Genomic DNA, 18394 nt, shown 5'->3' on the forward strand with positions numbered 1-18394 from the left:
TGAACACCAGACCGGATCGAAGGTTTCCCAGTGGAAGCCAGCAGGAATGGAAGCTGAGAACCAGACGTCAGTAAGAACTTGAACTTAAGCAGCATGAGAGGTGAAAACTAGACAGTCACCTCCTTCCCACCAGCACTCCTGCAAAGCTGTGGGTAAAGAGAGTGGAAAGGAAAAGAAGCCCTGAATTGATTGATTAGATCTGAAATGAGGCTTCCCCAGTGACTCAGGTGGTAAAAAATCTGCCTGCAGTGCAAGAGACCTGGGTTCAATCCCTGGTTTGGGAAGATGCCCTGGAGAAGGGAATGGCAACCCACTCCAATATTCTTGCCTGGGAAACCACGTGGACAGGGAAGCCTGGCAGACTATAGTTCATGAGGTTGCAGAGTCAGACACAACTGAGTGACTAAGCACAAGCAGGGGATCTGAAATGACTGAGAAAACCCTGGCTGAATTTATAACAATTTATTCAAACAGGTTAAGTTTCCTCTTCTTCTTCTTTTTTTTAAATAATTACTTGGCCCTGCTGCGTCTTAGTTGCAGCATGAGAACTCTTGATTGTGGCATGTGAGATCTAGTTCCCTGACCAGAGATTCAACTGGGCTCCCTGCACTGGAAGCAGAGTCTTAGCCACTGGATCACCAGGGAAGTCCCAAACTCATTAGGTTTTACCTACCACTAGGTAGAATGGGGAATTGTTATAAGCAAAAGTATCATAAAAATAAATCATTTGAATAGCTTATATATTTATATTAAAATATTAGAAAGTTTGCACACTTCAGATTTTAGCCTGAGAAATTTGTTCATGCCATGTCAAGCTTATTAGCATATGATAATTTTTAAAATACTAAAACAATTCACAGACCAAATTTTTTAAAATGGTGGCTCTCCTTCATTCACTCAAGAATGTCTTCTGCAACTGTATTCAGTGCCATTAAGAAACCAGTGTCAGATTTCAATCATGGCGGCTTCCATTTCGGGCTACCCCTTCAGGGCTGTGTGTTGCCACAGCGCCAACAGCAACGCTGACCACTGCAACTCTCTTCTTCCATCGCTCTCAGGAAGCATTTTTGCTGGGAGAGGTAAGGCAAGAGGAAACCTTCAGCATCACATGACTCCCAAATCAGCAATTTGCAGAATTTCTGCCAGTAATTGAAATCCATAACCATCAGCCTTATTCAAAACTTTTTAGTTTTTATGACTATGCAAGCAAAGTTAATGAATAGAGCTTGGACAGGATTCTTAAAGACAGGAGAAAAAAAGTTATTGGGTGGTACCGATTCCACTGAAACACGCAGCAGCAGATGTCATACAGAGGGCAAGTGATCCACAAGCAGCTCACCCGCATCCTCGGGGCAGCCGACCTTGTCTTCCTGCCCTTCAGCTTCATCTCCACGCCAGCAATTCCACTCATGCTTTAGAATATGTTCTCTTTAGATAGAAGGTATAATCAAAGGCTATCCCTCACTATTCCCAATCTAGGCAAGACCAGCCAGCAAGAGTATAAGGTGTCTTCAGTGCCAAATACTTCTCAGAATTATTCGAAAGTTATTGAAGAACATGGTACTGACTTTTTTGACAAGGATGGGGTAATGAAAGACATCAGGGCGATTTATCAGGTTTATAATGCGCTTCAGGAAAAAGTGCAGGCAGTGTGTGCAGCCGTAGAAAAGAGTGAGCGAGTTGTTGAATCTTGTCAGGCAGAAGTGAATCAATTGAGAAGACAGATCACTCAGAGGAAGAATGAAAAGGAACAAGACTATTGCAGCAGGCAATGGTAAGCAGACAGATGCCATCTGAAAGCGTGGACCCCACCTTCAGCCCTCAGATGCCCAATGGTTCACAGCAGAAGGTCAAAGTACACCTGGAGATGCAGAGCCCTCAGACCCGCCTCCGCCTAATTCTGATCTTCACCCAAATAATCAAGAAAGTACCCTGAGCCATTCTCACATGGAAACTAGCATCTGTATGCCTCGACCTCAAGCCATGGACTCCTCCAGTTATGCCTTCACCAGTGCTGGACTGAAATATCCTGAAAGTGGAGCAGACCCCCTCCTTCCCACAGAGCAGCTGGAGACAGTGCTGAGTAATCAGACGACAGTGATTGTGAAAATTTGATTGACCCTACAGAGTCCTCTAATAGCGAATACTCACATTCAAGGGGTTCTTGACCCATGACACATCCTGATGAGGGCTCCAGGAACACTCAGACCTCCCAGATTTAACTGAATGCAAGAAACTCTCCAGTTAGCACTGTTTTTCTTAATCGCTAATTGAGAGAGTTTTTGAGGACTTCCTCTGGGGGGAGAACTGCTTTCTCAGACCCCTGGACTCCCCAAGACAAGAGTTTTTGGGCACAGACCTTGGAGGAGCCTCCAAGGGGTCCACGCGGGGTCCTTGCCTGCAGACGCAGTGTGCAAGGCTCACAACAGAGTCATTAGGATAATCAATTGTGCGAATTCTGGTGCAATTCATGGTGTACTGGTAAATTTAGGCAAAGATAAATTTATCAATGCAGTTTCTGTTCTTTAAAATAATTTGGAAATTAGAGACTAAGCACAATTATTCTATAAATGTTCTATAAACCAAAACCTTACCTCTTGCACTATCATGCCTTGAAATTTACTTTTTCAAAGGAAAACTAGTTTAGCAGCAATGTTCAAAGATTGGAACAAACCAGATGTACCTTCTTTTGTCTGCATGACTTTGTGAGATCAAAAGAGAGGGCTTTGTTTCCACTTTTTTCTACTAGCCTGACATGTATTGTCACTTAAAATGGTTGCCTTAAAAAAAATGTAGGAATACTAATTACCAGTAAGCAATCATCCAAATAAGTATGTCATAAAATGAATTACTTATTTTTCTTTCGGGGGATTCCAGTGACTGCTATGTTGCGTTAGCCACGTTTACGGTCTCTATTCTGAAGTCTTAAATGAAGGACACACAACAGTATAACAGAACGGAGTTATGTTCTAGACCTGAGTTTTATGAGGAACAGACTCCAGACACAGCGGATTTAGCCAAGTTCATACATAGAGATAACTTGTGTAGATCTTCTGACAAATCCTAGTGTTAGTCTTATCTGTGGAAGAAAGATATTTAATAAGCTGTTTGGGAAGCTTGGTTATTGAATAGGGATTCATTTTCAATTGGAATAACCATACTTTTTTAAGTTACCATTCAGCATATAGCTGTGGAATGTGTAGAGACTTTCCTTGGGGATGCACTTAACATTTTTATTTACTGCTTCTTTTCTAGTTTTGCCCAGAACGTGTGAAACCACTACAGACGTTCATGAGTATGACAGGCTCCTGGTTTGGAAATGACAAGACCCCCTCCCCCACTTATGTCAGGGTCAGCCCACAAAGCTAATGCCATGTATTATAACTGCCTTTTCTTTTGACTAGTTACAACCTGTAAGAATAAGGAAGTTGTTAAAAAGGCTTAAAATCCAGGTTCTTAAAAAGTAGTTTCATTTTGTAAGAAAGAAGTTTTAGTCTGACTGGAAATTGAATGCTCAAAGTACCATTCTTCAGGTAGCTACTTGACGGGTTCTGTATCTTCCTACTCTCCAGTTTTATTGGCCTTATACCACTGCCATTTGATTTGAAATGTTGCAGGGCTTCCCTTGTGGCTCAGCTGGTAAAGAATCTGCCTGCAATGCGGGAGACCTGGGTTTCATCCCTGGGTTGGGAAGATGCCCTGGAGAAGGGAAAGGCTACCCACTCCAGTATTCTGGCCTGGAGAATTCCATGGACTGTATAGTCCATGGGGTCACAAAGAGTCGGATATGACTGAGCGACTTTCACATCACTTCACTTCAGACCGCTTTATCTGCGAATGTGTTCCAGTGTTTACCAGCTACCTTCTAGTGGCTTCAGCACCAGTGTGAATTTTTTTTTAAGTGCCATCGCCATCTCCTCTGTTCAGATTTTGACATTCAGGAAAATATTTTTATTTTTATGCCATACTGAAACCTACAATGTATATCTGACAAAGCAGTTAAATGTGACAATAAAAACTTATTTAATCATGAAAAAAAAAAAGAAACCAGTGTCCTATGGGACACACCTACTTGGCTTTTTTGGTTTATTTGGTTTGTTTCTGATTTTGTTTTACCCCAGATAGTATTTACTAGTCATGGCTCTGAATGCTGGTAATTTCCCACATTTATATGTCCCCTCATCAAGTCAAAATTTTGTTGGTGTTTCTTCTCACTCTTTAGAGAGATTTACCAAACTGACACAATGGAGAGCTGGATGCCTAAGAACAAAGATAAAATATTAACTTGTGTGGGGAGGCTTTAACTCCAAAAGTTAGAACTAGAGAACTTTCTAGAAAGAATTTGGCTGGACTATGCTATGATTAGGCTCCCCGTCCTTTGTGGGAGGGGTCAACAGTTTGCAATAAAAGTTTCTCCTCCCACCTCCAGTGCAGTTTATTGTATGTCAGTTAAGCCTCAATAAAGCTGCTTTAAAAAAAAATGAAAAAAGTCTGTTTCTCTTTCCTCTACCTTTTACTTTGCTCTATACAGCTCCTGTATCACTGGAGTCTTTTACAATAACATAGACTTTATGTATTCTTGAGTAATAAGTTAAATAAAAAAGCATACGAATTTGAAAAAAAAAAAATCTCCCCAACCAAATTTTTGTTTGGCTCACTCTCACCAGAACCTACGGAGCCCTAGCTTGGTCCTAAATTCTCTCTGTCCACTGAGGAGGCCTTAAGGAGGCAGCAGAGTTGAAAAGGAGTGATGTAAAGTGGGCAAGGAACAAACAGGATAGGGGAGACAGGGCCCATTGTAACTGAAGAATTGGAGTCTGATTTTTCTGACACACCTCCCTGGGAATTATTAGAACCCCAAAGCACATGATTTTGGCCTTATGACTGGTTTGGGAATGTTCTAGAGGAGGATAATGTTAGTCTCCTGTCTAGCCAGCAAGAGAAGGAAGCCTACTATAGTGAAAGAAATACCAGACTTTATGGCTTTGTCCATAGCTATGTAAGTGTAAGGAATTCACTCAGTTTTTGAGATCTTTGATTCCCTTTCTGCAAACGTGTGGGTTGGACAGCATGAATTTTAAGGACCCTCTTAGCACAATAACACCACTTGTAGTCTTTAGGCATAGACAAATCACAGCAGAAACTTTATTAGAAATGTCAAATACATTCACAGGAACTGCTCTTCAAATCTCCACCTGCTCCTCAAGCTGCCGATGACCAGTCTGAAGAGGTGATTAGGGACCAGAAGCACTCCCTCCAAGGACAAGCAGTAACAGCATCAGCAGTAGCTTTAACTTCCAAACTGAAGTGTGAAGCCATGTGGCCCCACTGTCAATCTTTCGGGTTGAGATGGACCTGAAGGGGCAAGTTTCCTTCACCCACAGGGGTCCTATTTTAAAGACCCCAGACATCAGCTTGCAACCAATGGTGGATGTACAGCCTTTGATCTCCAAAAGTGAGTTGATGTCTCCTGTGGAACAAGGATGGGGAGACACATAGATGTTTGAGGAAATCAGAGAGGAATCCAGTCCTTACCTCATTCCTGGAACTCAATGTCAGAACCTCTTGTGCTACACTCAGATGCCTGAGGTTTTCTGGCCTCTGAAACCATCAGATGTTCAGCTTACCTTCAGAGACCTGAAGTTTCCCCTGATAGCATCGATCTGTATTGTTGGGGCAGGCAAGAGAAGGAGCATTCAAACAGGACCCCAGAGCCAGACAGGTTGGGCAGCGGAGGCCTGTTGTCCCTTTGGTTTCTGAAAAGTGAAGAGAGAGAAAGGATGTGTCCTGCTTCTGGAGTCATCTCTCCTTGCTGCCTTCTCTTCCTCGAGTCTTTCCTGCTGATGCCTCTCTACTCAAGGCCTGTTACTACCACCTCCCCATCCCTCTCCAACTGATTTCTGTGCTGTCAGAACACAATCCAACATGACTTCCAAACTGTGCATAGGTGTGGAGGTACAGATACGCAAAGGACACAGTTCCTGCCATCTAGGATCATTGTCTTGAAAGAGACAGACATGTAAGTAATTAACTACCATACAACTCTGTGGGCACTTTGGCCAAGGTACAGTAGTGAAAAAATGGAAGAATGCTTAATAACCTAAAATAATTTGGCTGAATTTTTTTCCCAGAATAGACACCTCAGTTGAGATGGAGGAAGAACAGAGATTAGCTGTGTGAAATGGGGGTTGCGGGAGGGTAAAAAAGGCAACAGCAAGGACAGAGACCTGGAAGTGTGAGCTGGCTTGGTGGATTTGGGAATTGTGAGAAATCACCAGGTGTTGATATTCAGCTGGTAGGCACAAACAGGCAGGGCTGGACTGTTTTTTTTATAGCCAGCATCCATTCTGATTGGTCAGTACCATCTCCATTGTTAAATATTTTGAATCCTCCCCTAGCTAAAACACAATAAATGACAGAGGGAAGAGAAGAAAATGACCTGAAAAGAATAGACGTGACCAGGTTACTGTAGACTTTGAGGACAAATGCAGGAACTGGGCTGTGGCCACATGGCAAAGGGGAAGCTGGAGCAGTTAGACTGATGCCACCAGCCTGCTCAGAAACCTCCGCTGACATCTTATTGCTTAATAAACCCCAAATCCACTTTATACTGCAGCCTTCACTGATGTCCCTCTGCTCAGAGTACTGTTTACAGATCTTGAGGTGACAATTTAGAAAAAGAGAGACAAGCAAAAGGTCTGAGGTCCTTTTGTGTATGGCCCACTTGGACCTAAACCAAGTAAGAACACAAAGAAGGAAGCCTCCCATTTTCTTTTCAGGAGTGTATAGAGTTTCCCTTAGCAACCATCTCTTCCCTCGCAGGGTACCTTCTTCAGTCTCTTCTATCCTCCATATATCATACAATCCCTCTTTGTTATTGCAAAAGGGATCCTCGCAGTAGTTACTGTAGGAGATTGCAACTAGGCCGGGGGCTGCAGAGTGCTGGATAAACGTTATTGCCGGTGCCCCCTCCGAGGCGCAGCTCTTTGTGGCCAAAATCGCTGTCTTGGTCCCTGCTGTGAGACAAGAAGGAAAGAAAGTGGGTAGGGGCGCTACTGTTTGGCCTGGGGAAGGTGGAACAGTCTTAACATGAACATAATCATCTCCCCCCTCCCCCGTCCCCATCAGCCCAATCGCCCCTTTCTCATTTTACCAGTTCTGATCAGCAGGATGGTTTCCTGGCACAATGCCCCATTGTCACAAGCCTCAACTTTCTCTGAGGTCCAGTTGAACGTGTTTGCTGGATTCTCTTGGATACCCACGAACGTACCCTTTTGACAAAACAATTTCTGTGCCACTGGGGAGAAAAGGAGATAAAGATGAGCACTTGTCCTCCTCTGCCCGGGCCCCAAATCACTCTTTTTTCACCAGAAATCCATCCTCCTTGACCCAACCACTCCCCTCCCCACCCTCCCCCACCCCCATATCTCCAATACATACTGATCAAGGTCGGGGCTCCTACAAGAAAGAGGAGCAGCAGACCCTGAAAGTGACAGGCTCCCATGGCTTCTTTTAGAGACGTTTGGAAGAACTGATTAGGATCTGTAATCTGATGGACAGGAACAGGAAACTTTTTAGCCACATGGAATAAGATAAAATCTAAGCAAGCACCGACTTAAGGGCAGAGCTTATGGGTATATATAAAACGATGGCTTCTAAAGTCAGTCTGTCCCGATCTAGCTTGTGAGTTTGGGCAACTTAACTAGTTAACAAGCCTCAGTTTCCATAGCTGTACTTCTCAGACTCGGCCACCCAGACCAACGAGCTCAACAACCCGTACCCTCCAACCTCTGGAGCCATAATCCTGCCTACAGGCCCCTTCTCCCTCAGACTCCGGAGTCCAGATTCAAACCTACGCCCTGGAAGCTAAGGTCTCTCGGCCCCCATCTTCATCCGAACCCGGGATTCTGAGATCTCAGCCTGGTCCTAACTAAGGATCCAGGAGTTTGGGTTCAGCCACCTTTTCTGGCAGGACGCGTCATTCTGGGCACCCAGCCTCTCCCCCTCTCAGATCAACGAGCTCAAGGCTCCAGCCTTCGCCCCGCTAGCTCCAGGAGTCCCACTCCCACCCCAGCCTTATCTTTACCCAGGACCCAGGAAACTGGGTCCCCAGCCCCTCTTTTTCTCTTTAAGGGACCAAAATTCCTCCTGACTTCCAGATAATCTCACAAGAATATTCTGGTGCTGAAGGACGCCTTGGAGCGCTACACTCTCCGAACCTGGCCTTCTCCTTCAAGCTCCCTGAGGCACGGAAGGCGGGACCTGTTTCACTCGGCAGCTCACTCGAAGCTCCATTGGTTGACACGAAAGCGTCTGATAGCTCATTGGATGAGCCTAGAGGAATGCCACACCCCATTGGCCTATCCCTGACCTGCTTGCAAGGTACACATGCGCAGAATGGCGAGTGGCGGGTAAGCTGGAGGACCGAGAAGTCGCTGGTCTTGGCAGTGCTTGGCCAGCTCAGTGTGGGGGCGGCGCATCCCCAAATGACCTTGCTTAAACTTTTCTGTTTGATCTCAGCCACACTAGGAAGTCAAACCTTTGGCTTTCATCCCCCGAACTCTTCTCCTAGCCCAAATTCCTCTCATGGTACCAGCTTGGCCCCTTCCCAACATCCATCCAGTGGCCGTATCTGTTGGGAGTCAAGTTGGTCCCCTCACTCTTCACTTGCAGTGGTTCCTGCTCAGCCCAAGCCTCATCCTTTGTACACACCAGGGCACAAGCCCTTCCGTGGTCTTCTGGAAGACTGAATAGAGGGATGCTGGCTTCAGTGTTATTTCTGGCATCCCTGAACGGCAGAATGCCATTGTAGCTAACGTGCATATTGGTGTCAGTATCATGAACAAGATGCATCATTCAGATTTCTTGTTCATGGCTGGAAATCATTATATAATATATATATATATATATATATATATATATATATATATATATTACATATATGTATACTTACATATAAGTTCTCTGGGTGTAACGAAGATGCCATGTGTTCTTTCTGACTTGATACTGTTTCTGTGAGTTTTGTGGTATAAATGAATATTTATTTTTCATAGAGAAAATGCCACAGTAAGTTTGGTGTTGGTAAAGCTCTTAACTTTATGTGAAAATAAATCAAGAGCTTCCAGTTGGGGACTGTTAACATTAAGAATATAATTATTAATACTGTTATTCATGTAAATATTAGAAAGAGTTAATATACATAGTAAGAGAGCATTCTGGTCCAAAGACCCTGTCCTTCAGGACCCAGGAATCTGAGCCAGACTCCCTTCTTTTTGGGACTCAGGCCTCCAGAACTCACTTCCTCTGATCTGTAACAGTATGTGGTTTTCCTGGGTTATTGTGTAACTGTAGGTCTGGAGCAAGGTCTCAGATCTTGGCCACCATTGCCAGTGTGGGACCAATGAGTTAGGGGGAACTGGAGGGCAGATAGGGTGGTTGGAAGCTGCATAGACACCTGCTTGGAGCTCCAGAATCTTGAGACCCTCATCCCTTCCCATACCTCTGAATAGCACTCACCCTCCCTCTTTAGTCCTAGCTCCATACCTGGCATCTAGCAACTGTAGTGAAGGTCATCTTAAATAACACATTGGCCTGTTAATTGGTTTGCTGAGGCTGCCACAGCTAAGTACCATGAGATTGAGAGGCTGGAAGACTCTTTTTCTGTGTGAGCTTTGGACGTCGTTCCATGTATTTCTCCCTGGAAGGTTGTTTGCACCCAAATGCACAAGCTTAAATAAAGGGCTTTCCCCACCCTCCCCACCCCTGCTCTATTCTAAAGTAAATTGCCTGTGTCTGCTCACTTAGCCCTGGTAGGGAGACATGGCATTTTACTTATGTGTTTTAAATTAACTTTTGGCATGGTTAAGATGGCCCCAAACCACCTCTGAATAAAGTAACTAAAAGCAGACATTTTAACAAGAGCTAGTGCTGCTTTAAAATGTTAATCACTGATATAAATATAGTAAATCTTTCTTTGGGTTCAGTTTTTAAAGCCATCAGTAACTCAGTAGAAATTCTTTTTTTTTTTTTTAATTTATTTCTTTATATTTGTCTGTGCCAGGTCTTAGTTACCACACAAGGGATCTGTTAGTTTCAGCATGCGGGATCTAGTTACCTGACCAAGGATTGAACCCAGGCTCCCTGCATCAGGATGTGGAGTCTTAGCCACTGGACCACCAGGGAAGTCCCCATCCTTCTCATATCTTGGGAATTGTAGGTTTTGGTCATCTCGGGTAACTTCTCAAGACCTAATAGGGAGACCCACAGTGTTGATGGCTTCAATGCTCACACACCACAAATCTTGGATATTGAGGTGCCCATGCTTCCGGCAGTGAGCCAACTTGGTCCCCTACCCACCCACCCTGGGTGAGGTTACTTTGACAGATTCAGAGATGGAAGGAAGAATAAGGATCTATTCTTTAAGAATTGAGAGCTCAGGGGATCCTTGAGGGCTCTCAGGGCAGGGTGTGCAAGAGCGTTGGTGCATACTCATTGGCTCTCTCTGGGTTGTGGGCTATGCTGTGCTGGGACTGACTCCATCTGGTTCATGAGAGTCAATTTTCAGGAGTTTTTCAAGCCAGTTGCTAAATATAGCCACTGTTAAAAATTAAATCTTGTCAACTTAAAGCTAAATTATACTGAAGCAAAGGTAGGACTTCCCTAGTAGTCCAGTGGTTAAGAATCTTCCTGCCAATGCAGGGGACCCAGGTTCGATCCCTGTTCTGGGAAGATTCCACATGCTTCAGGGCAACTAAGCCCATGTGCCACAGCTATTGAGCCTGTGCACTGCAGCTACTGAAGTTCGCACACTCTAGAGCCTGTGCTCCGCAACAAGAGAAGCCAGCACAGTGAGAACCACATACACTGCAACTAGAGAAAGCCTACTTACTGCAACTAGAGAAAGCCTACTTGCAGTAACGAAGACCCAACACAGCCATAAATAAAGAAATACCAAAATTTTTAAAGCAAAGGTAATAATTACTCAAAAATCATCACTTCCTGAATTATCTCTCTACTATTTTACTATTACCTATGCTCTTGAGGCTATTTATAACTATTGTATTTGTATGGTGTGCGTGTACAGTCTCTCAATCACGTCTGACTCTAGGCCCCTCTGTCCATGGGATTCTCCAGGCAAGAATACTAGAGTGGGTTTCCATTTCCTCTTCCAGGGGATCTTCCCGACCCAGGGATCAAACCTGTGTCTCCTGCATGGTCATTTTTTCCCAACTCCATAGGCAGGGACATCATGATAGCTTGAAATCAGCCACAGTGGGAGTATTTACACCAAGGACATTGGCAAATGCTACAGATCAGAGCTTTTATTTCTTCCTTCAGGGAGGCAGTTGTTCATTTACCAGCACACCATGAGTGTACGTGGCTTTGTATTCAAGTGTGGATTTATGTAGAAAGGAGCTCTCTCCTCCATTTCAGTACTGGGCCTTTTCATGCCAGTTATAAATCTATGAAGTGCATGGCACCCCCTAGATGTAGTGCATTTGTGGTCAGAGCAATCCTCTTTGTTATATATTGTTGCAATCATGTGTTTAAAATACATGAAGGAGTTCCCTGGTGGCTTAGTGGTTAGGATTCTGGGCTTTCACTGCCATGGCCTGGGTTCAATCCCTGGATGGGGAACTGAGATCCTGCAAGCTGTGCAGCATGGCCAAAATAAATAAAATTAAATTAAATGTATGATTACTTCCAACTCCTGCACCATCCTTTGTGGTTTCCCTGGATCCAGTAATAACAGTTGTAATCAGCACTCCCCTTAATAAATTCTACTCAAGTTACCCAATTTGGGTGAACAATTTATTTCCTGTTACCAGGTGGCTCAGTGGTAAAGAATCCACTGCCAATGCAGGAGATGCAGGAGATGAGGGTTCAATTCCTGGGTCAGGAAGATCCCTGGAGTAGGAAATGACAACCCACTCCAGGAATCTTCCTTGGAAAATCCCATGGACAGAGGAGCCTGGAGGACTTGGCAGGCTATATATAGTTCATAGGGTCACAAATAGCTGGACACGACTGAGCAACTGAACCTGAAGCCAGGACCCTGACCAATTCAATAATTAGGATCAGCACTGGCATCCAGCAACAGACAAACAAAAGTGTATTCTGGGATTAGGTTTCCACTACATGGGAGAAGCACAAGGATGACCACCTTGATGGAAAAAGATAGGGCACAGGTGAGAGAAGTCCTGTGACAATTTCATAGTTGGTCAAGTTATCACTGGGGTAGCACTGAAAGAAGTGCAAATGGAAAGCAAGGTTTTGGGAGCTGAAGTGGGTGTGGCATTTGTTACTACGGCAACAGTGGTGCACAGGTTGACTAGGGAGTCAGCTGGTTTCTTCGGATGACCCTAGTGAGCAAACATGGGGGAAGAGGAGCAATGGAAAGATGAGATTGTCCAAATGAAAATGTGATGGACAATCAGAAAACTCCCTTGGTAGAGCATCTCTTGTTTCCAGTAGTCACAGGGCAGATATGGCTGAGGACTAAGCCTAAGACTTGAGTGAACGGGTTGCAGAGATGCACTGCCAGGTAAATGTTCAATGTTGCCAGTCTGTGTTAAGGGAGTGTGACCCTCAGATGTGGGATAGAGACCACTCATAGGAAACTGCTTCTCCTCCAGACCCACAAGAACGAATTTCTAATGTAGTCCAAAGAAGCACAGGACTTGGTCTGGCATGAACATGCCACACATTGAGAGCGTTAGAGAACCTCACCAGCTTGCACAGGCAGGAATCCCAGAGCATGTGTATGAGCAGATTCTGTGCCAGTTATGGCCTCTCTGCTCCAGATCCATTCATTGCCCTGCTGGATCCTGCAAGCAATTTTCATCATCTCCCGGCACAATGTTAGGCTTTGCCAGCAGAGGGTGGTAGAGGGACACTGCAGGCTGAAGAGCTTGTCTTCCAGCCCCAAGTATGGCGGTTGCTCCCTAGATCCACTATTCTCTTTTCTTTGTCACGTACTAAGTCGCTCCAGTAGAGTCCGACTCGGTGCGACCCTATGGACTATAGCCTCCCAGGCTCCTCCGTCCATGGGATTCTCCAGGCGAGAATACTGGAGTGTGTTGCCATGCCCTTCTCCAGGGGATCTTCCCGACCCAGGGATCAAACCCTTGTCTCTTACATCTCCTGCATTGGCTGGCATGTTCTTTACCACTAGCGCCACCTGGAAAGCCCTGTGTTCTTTAGGCTTAGTAACCAATTCCCTCTTAGTCCTCACCTCGTGTTGCTAGATAATGATTCTTTCTTTCCTTTTTGGCCTCGTGTATCTTAGTTCCTGACTAGAGATGGAACCATGTCCCCTGCAGTGGAAGCTCAGAGCCCTAGCCATTGGACCACCAGGGAATTCCCTCATGATTCTTTTATTTTTAAATATTTCCTTTTTTTAATATTTATTTTTATTTTGTCATGCTAGGTCTTAGTTGCGGCACTTGGGATCTTCAATCTTCGTTGTGGTGTGTGGGATCTCACTCCCCAACCAGAGATTGAACCCAGGTCCCCTGCATTGGGAGGGCAGAGTCTTAGCCACTGGACTCTCAGGGAAGTCCGATGATGATTCTTTATACTAACTGGGGTTCGATCCCTGGTCAGGGCACTAAGATCCCGCGTGCTGCGTGGCCAAAACAAAAAACTTTACCTGTTAAAATTAGCATGTGGTTCCTGACACATGCCTGGACACCGACTGATACAAACTCTAAGGGTGTGAGACTAGACAGGACCAAGGGGAAGGCTTCATGGGGCCAAAATCTTTCACGTGGAACATAGGATTGAAGGTATTAGTTCAAGCATCTGGGGATATAGTTACTACTCTGTTGGGTTAGTGAGTTAACTAATGTCTCCATTCAGTGACAACAAAAGAGCTAACTCTCTCCAGGTGACCTGGCTGTTGACTCCACTCAGCCTGTTATGACGTCTTTCTACAACAGGACTCGTCAGGACAGATACACAACTCTCGAGACTGACCTTTCTCCCCACAGGGTAATACACACTGTGGATGCTGTTCTGCCTTCCTCTTACTCAGTGCTTCTGTCAACACTGCCATCTGGGGACTTAGAAAATGTCTGCTCCATTGCTACAAGATCCCGTGAAGTTTTTTAAAATTAATTAATTAGTTAATTAAATTTCTTTCTTTTTTTTTTGCTTCCCTAGGTCTTCATTGCTACATGGGCTTTCTCTAGTTGTGGTGCACAGGCTTCTCATTGCTGTGGCTTCTCTTGTTGCGGAGCATGGGTTCTAGGGCATGTGGGCTCAGTAGTTGTGGCATACAAGCTTAGTTGCCTCGTGGCCTGTGGGATCTTCCTGGACCAGGGATTGAACCTCTATCCCCTGCACTGGCAGGTGGAGTCTCAATCATGGGACCACCAGGGAAGTCCTCCCATGAAGTATGCTTCCAACTAGAGGATGTATTTTAAGGCAAAGGAACTGAGGCAATTAACTCCCACCCATGGAGCTCACTGACCTTCCAGGTGCCCCACTACACAGACACAGTTGCCTTATCAGGAGGGTCGAATGGCCATGAAGGCTTATGAAGGCACCAGGTAGAGAAGGTACCCTGCCAGCCAACAGGAGATGCTCTTGGTCTCAAACTGGCCATTCTCTCGTGTCACCTCCCCTAGAGCCAGAACGGTGGGTCCATGACACAGGGGAAGATAAGGGAGTGTCCCCTCCCATCAGTGCACATGACAACCCACTTAAAGGATTCTTGCTCCTGGTCTCTGTGACCTTGGGCGTGGTGTGGGTGAGAAACCCCACCAGAGCTCTAATCAACCAGAAGCCAGGACTGCCCCCATGATGTTTTGTGTTCCTTGTGCTGCTGAAACAAGAGGCGGAGAAGACGACCGGAGGGAACACACCAGAGGGAGGCTGGTTTGCTGGGTCAAGGAGGACTACGTCTGGAAGCCAGGGGATGCCTTGGGGGTAATATTTACTTGCCAGTGGCCCTATTCAGCAGAAAGTAGCCAAAAGCCAACAGAGACAAGACTATTGAACACTTACTTCCCTTAAGAATGAAGATTTGTGTCCCAATGATGTCCAGAGGAGGTGTTGGCAGGTGGTAAGAGAACATAGAAGGGGTGGTAGAAGAAGGCAGCTCTCATCACCACCAGCTACACAGTCAGGGCCTGTTATAGGTATTCCCCCATTTCCCTCTCATTGTGGTTCATAAAGAACTGATCATCTAAAGCTGTGGGTGTGTGACCTCTTGTCATTACCACAAGATGATTCTATGATTACGTAACTGATGGGAATTGTGTGTCTTTTGTATTTCTGACTCAAGGGGTGGATTGTGCTGTTTCCTTCTTCACATTCATTCTTTCCCCTTCTCCCCCTGCTCTGTGCTGTGGGGACTGTTAGCGGGATCTCCCACCTTCCAGCTGGGTTCAGTCAATGTGGAGCCCCAACAAGAGACCAGAGGGAGGACACTGAGTGAAGCTGGGGTATTAATTCCCCAGCTCCCTCCCTGTAGTGTCATTGTGGGTTGGGTGGATTTTTCAGCCTGAGATCATGGCTCCTGTCAGGCAGCCCTCTCTAAACACCACCCTCTTCCAGATTCTAACAACAGTAATGACTACTTAGTCTTTCAAGCCTAAGATGATAACAGACCCAACGATATCAGCCTCAGGAAATGGTGCAAACCCTCTCATTTCTCTGCTTCACACAAACCATTATGTCAATTTATTCAAGTGGGGTGAGCCCCCTGTTGGTGCTGGCTACTAAAATAGAAGCTTCATTGATCCTGACACACCTTCACTTCCCAAGTCATTGTATGTGTGTTCAGTGGCTCAGTCGTGTCTGACTCTTTGCAACGCCATGGACTGTAGCCCGCCGGGTTCCCCTGTCCATGGAATTCTCCAGGCAAGAACACTGGAGTGGGTTGCCATGCCCTCCTCTGGGGGATCTTCCCCACCCAGGGATGGAACCCAAGTCTCCTGCATTGCAGGCAGAGTCTTTACTGCTGAGCTGCCTGGAAAGCCCTCCCAAGAGGCCCTAATACTTCTGCCTGCAGGACCTGGAAGACTCTGCTACCACCCAAGCTGGTCCAGGGGGACTGTGGACCAGACAGGTGAAGGATGGCCTGAGATGGTGACTCTCTCACCAGCTTCCTCTCCTCGCTCATGCCAGATCTCTGGGAGTCCTGCCCTCCCCTCACACTGAGAAACCCCTGCATGTGGGGAAAGGACAATGTCTTTATTATCACACACAGGTGGCCACTGATGGAATGTCCACCCTCCCAGAGGATCAGTTCAGCTGTTCCCAGGCCCTTCCATATGCTGTCACCAGGTCAGATAGTATGTGTGTGTGTGTGTAGGGGGGGTTGGTGATAAGGACTGGAACATGATTCAGTGTCCAAGGCTGTTGAGTTATGAGGTCAGAGGAAGAGGTGGGGCATGGGGGGTCAGCAGGAGCTAAGGATCATGGGGGAACAGGGTCAGCAAGGAGGGTGCCCCACACCAAAGGGCTAGGGACAGCCCCAGCCCCACCGCCCAAGCCAAGGAAGGGCCAGGGGCAGCTCCACTTGGTATTACAGGCAAGTCCCCCTCAGTGCCCCTCTCACGGTTCTCAATCACGTTGAAGACCCCGATACTCCGTATATGGTTCAACAAGGTGCTGGAAGGGTGGGCCACGCAGCCCTGGATGCCCACTGGGGAGGTCACCCCACCTAGAGTGTGAAGATAAGAGTCAGAGAGGGTTCAGCGCTCCTCATGCTTAAGTTCCTAGACCCTATTAATCCTAGACCTTCCCCTACTCCACCTCAGACCAGGAGACCAAGCTCTTAGTCCCCTCCTCCCTCAGACCTAGAAAATCTGGGTCCCCAAGCCTCTCCACCCCCAAACTCGTGAGCCAGATGTGGAGCCCTGTACCAAGGTCACAGGGTAAACATCTCTGGAACTGACAAGCCCCATAGCAACTGTTGCCATGAGCCTCTGGATCTAAACCGACCAGTTCCCTGGCCCAATATTAGGTAAAATACCCACCCTATTACCCACCTTATAGCATCCTAACCAATCACCTAATGCCACCATTCCAGTAGGAATTTTCTCTGTCTTGAGGCTGTAAAAATTGGCTGCTAGCCTGCGAAAGGGTTTGCCTCTCCCTTGAGCCAGCCCCCTGTTTGGTTTTCCCACTCTATTAAACTTTATTCTCCTCTCGTTCTGCCTCATATCTGGAAATTCTTTTCCAACCCGCACACGGACCACAACACCAGGGTCTCAAGCACTCTCCCACCTGGGGACCTGTGAATCCAGGCACCCAGCCCCTTCCTCCTCAGGGCCTGACCTTCATCACTCACCTCCTGAGAGACGAATCTGACCCTTGTAACAGTGACTGGTGCCCTTAGGACACGTCACAACGGTAGAGCTTTCTGAGCAGGATCCAAGCACCAGACAGATGGGACATTGCAGGTGTCCTGGGTCTGGGGCGGCTGGCGAGCAGAAGAAGGTTGGGAACACACAGCCCTGCGCTTAGCCGCGGCCACCCTCCTTGAGCCCCAGGATGTGTCTCTGGGGCCCCATCTCTGCCTGCCCCGGGCCCCACCCAGCCCACTGGCATCACACACCTGGACGAGGGAGGGCATTGACCAGGACGCTGCTGCTGGCAGCCGAGTTGCAGTAGTCGGAGGAGCAGACCCGGGCATAGGAGGCAACCAGCACTCCGGGGGGCCTCGAGTGGATGGAGGTAGCCTCGGTCCCGACCTGGCTGCAGCCTTTGCTCCCCACCAGGATCGACCTGTGTCCTGAGGGGTGAGAGAGAGAAAGCTGGGCGGCAAGAGGGGAGGCTCCGAGGGCAGCAGAGTCAGGGGCTCGTCAGGCAGGGGACAGGTACAGGACGATGACCGGGGCACAGGGAAGCCTGGGGCCAGAGTCGGGGTCCTCCCCCAGCTCTGCCGCCTCTAATTTCGGGCTCAAATGTCACCTTTGGAGTAGAACATCCTCTGAATTTCCCGTGGGAAAGGAAATATTTTCTGCTCTATGCCGTACCAGTCAACACGCCTTTTTCTAATGCAAATTTCTGAGCCCGAATGAAACAAAGCCAGGTTTTTGGAAGCCAGCAGGAGCTCTGTGTGTGTGTGTGTGTGTGTGATGCAAATTTCTGAGCCCAGGTGAAACAAAGCCATGTATTTGGAAGCCAGCAGCTACTTCCTCCCCCCGAAAGCGCTGATAAGCTGTGTGTGTGTGTGTGTGTGTGTGTGTGTGTGTGTGTGTGAGAGAGAGAGAGAGAGAGAGAGAGAGACAGAGAAAGAGGCAGTCATCCACCACATTTGCCATCTTTTATGGTAAACAAGGAATTAGTTTGTGAATGATAAAGAAAGCAGGGCTGGCCCCAGATAGCTAGATGCATATGAAGCTCCAATACTCTGGCCAGCTGATACAAAGAGCCGACT

At 46.7% G+C, this 18394-nt stretch overlaps 2 protein-coding genes and 1 pseudogene across 9 annotated transcripts in view; 1 reads left to right on the forward strand and 2 right to left on the reverse strand.

Annotated features, from left to right (window-relative positions):
• Positions 1–958: 958 nt before the first annotated feature.
• LOC145512245 (BRISC complex subunit Abraxas 2-like) lies at positions 959–2222 on the forward strand (annotated as a pseudogene).
• A 2893-nt stretch (positions 2223–5115) lies between these two features.
• On the reverse strand, positions 5116–8234 carry TEX101 (testis expressed 101). 4 transcript variants are annotated; one of them, XM_081516033.1, is made up of 6 exons: positions 8170–8234; positions 7441–7549; positions 7154–7297; positions 6828–7013; positions 5628–5756; positions 5116–5470 (listed from the first exon to the last, which is right to left on the reverse strand). In XM_081516033.1, the coding sequence occupies exons 2-6, from the start codon at positions 7502–7504 to the stop codon at positions 5235–5237; spliced, it is 759 nt and encodes a 252-aa protein (XP_081372159.1). In that variant the 5' UTR covers positions 7505–7549; positions 8170–8234; the 3' UTR covers positions 5116–5234. The 4 variants fall into 4 exon arrangements, with proteins under 4 accessions (XP_081372159.1, XP_081372157.1, XP_081372160.1 ...); XM_081516031.1 differs by having other exon boundaries at positions 6828–7016; XM_081516034.1 differs by having other exon boundaries at positions 8087–8234.
• Positions 8235–15661: 7427 nt separating this feature from the next.
• CD177 (CD177 molecule) overlaps positions 15662–18394 on the reverse strand; it is a 53114-nt gene continuing 50381 nt past the window's right edge. For all 5 annotated transcript variants that reach the window (XM_081516035.1, XM_081516036.1, XM_081516039.1 and 2 more), the window contains 3 exons: positions 17570–17746; positions 17303–17434; positions 15662–16672 (listed from right to left, as the gene is read on the reverse strand). In XM_081516035.1, the coding sequence (XP_081372161.1) occupies positions 16419–16672; positions 17303–17434; positions 17570–17746 (563 nt within the window). In that variant the 3' untranslated portion in view covers positions 15662–16418. The remainder of the gene's footprint in view (positions 16673–17302; positions 17435–17569; positions 17747–18394) is intronic.

Source organism: Giraffa tippelskirchi, chromosome 7 (assembly GCF_054371585.1).
Source record: "Giraffa tippelskirchi isolate mGirTip1 chromosome 7, T2T-mGirTip1v1.2.pri, whole genome shotgun sequence".
NCBI lineage: Eukaryota > Metazoa > Chordata > Mammalia > Artiodactyla > Giraffidae > Giraffa > Giraffa tippelskirchi.

Bases quoted from the DNA above. Each gene is read 5' to 3' on its own strand.
- TEX101 (XM_081516031.1), bottom strand. From the start codon at position 7,504: ATGGGAGCCTGTCACTTTCAGGGTCTGCTGCTCCTCTTTCTTGTAGGA. The intron at 7,298-7,440 runs GTATGTATTGGA...TTTTCTCCCCAG, and splicing joins AGGAGCCCCGACCTTGATCA to TGGCACAGAAATTGTTTTGT. The intron at 5,471-5,627 runs GTAAGCTGAACA...CTTGTTCCACAG, and splicing joins GAAACTTCAGGTCTCTGAAG to GAGACATCAACTCACTTTTG.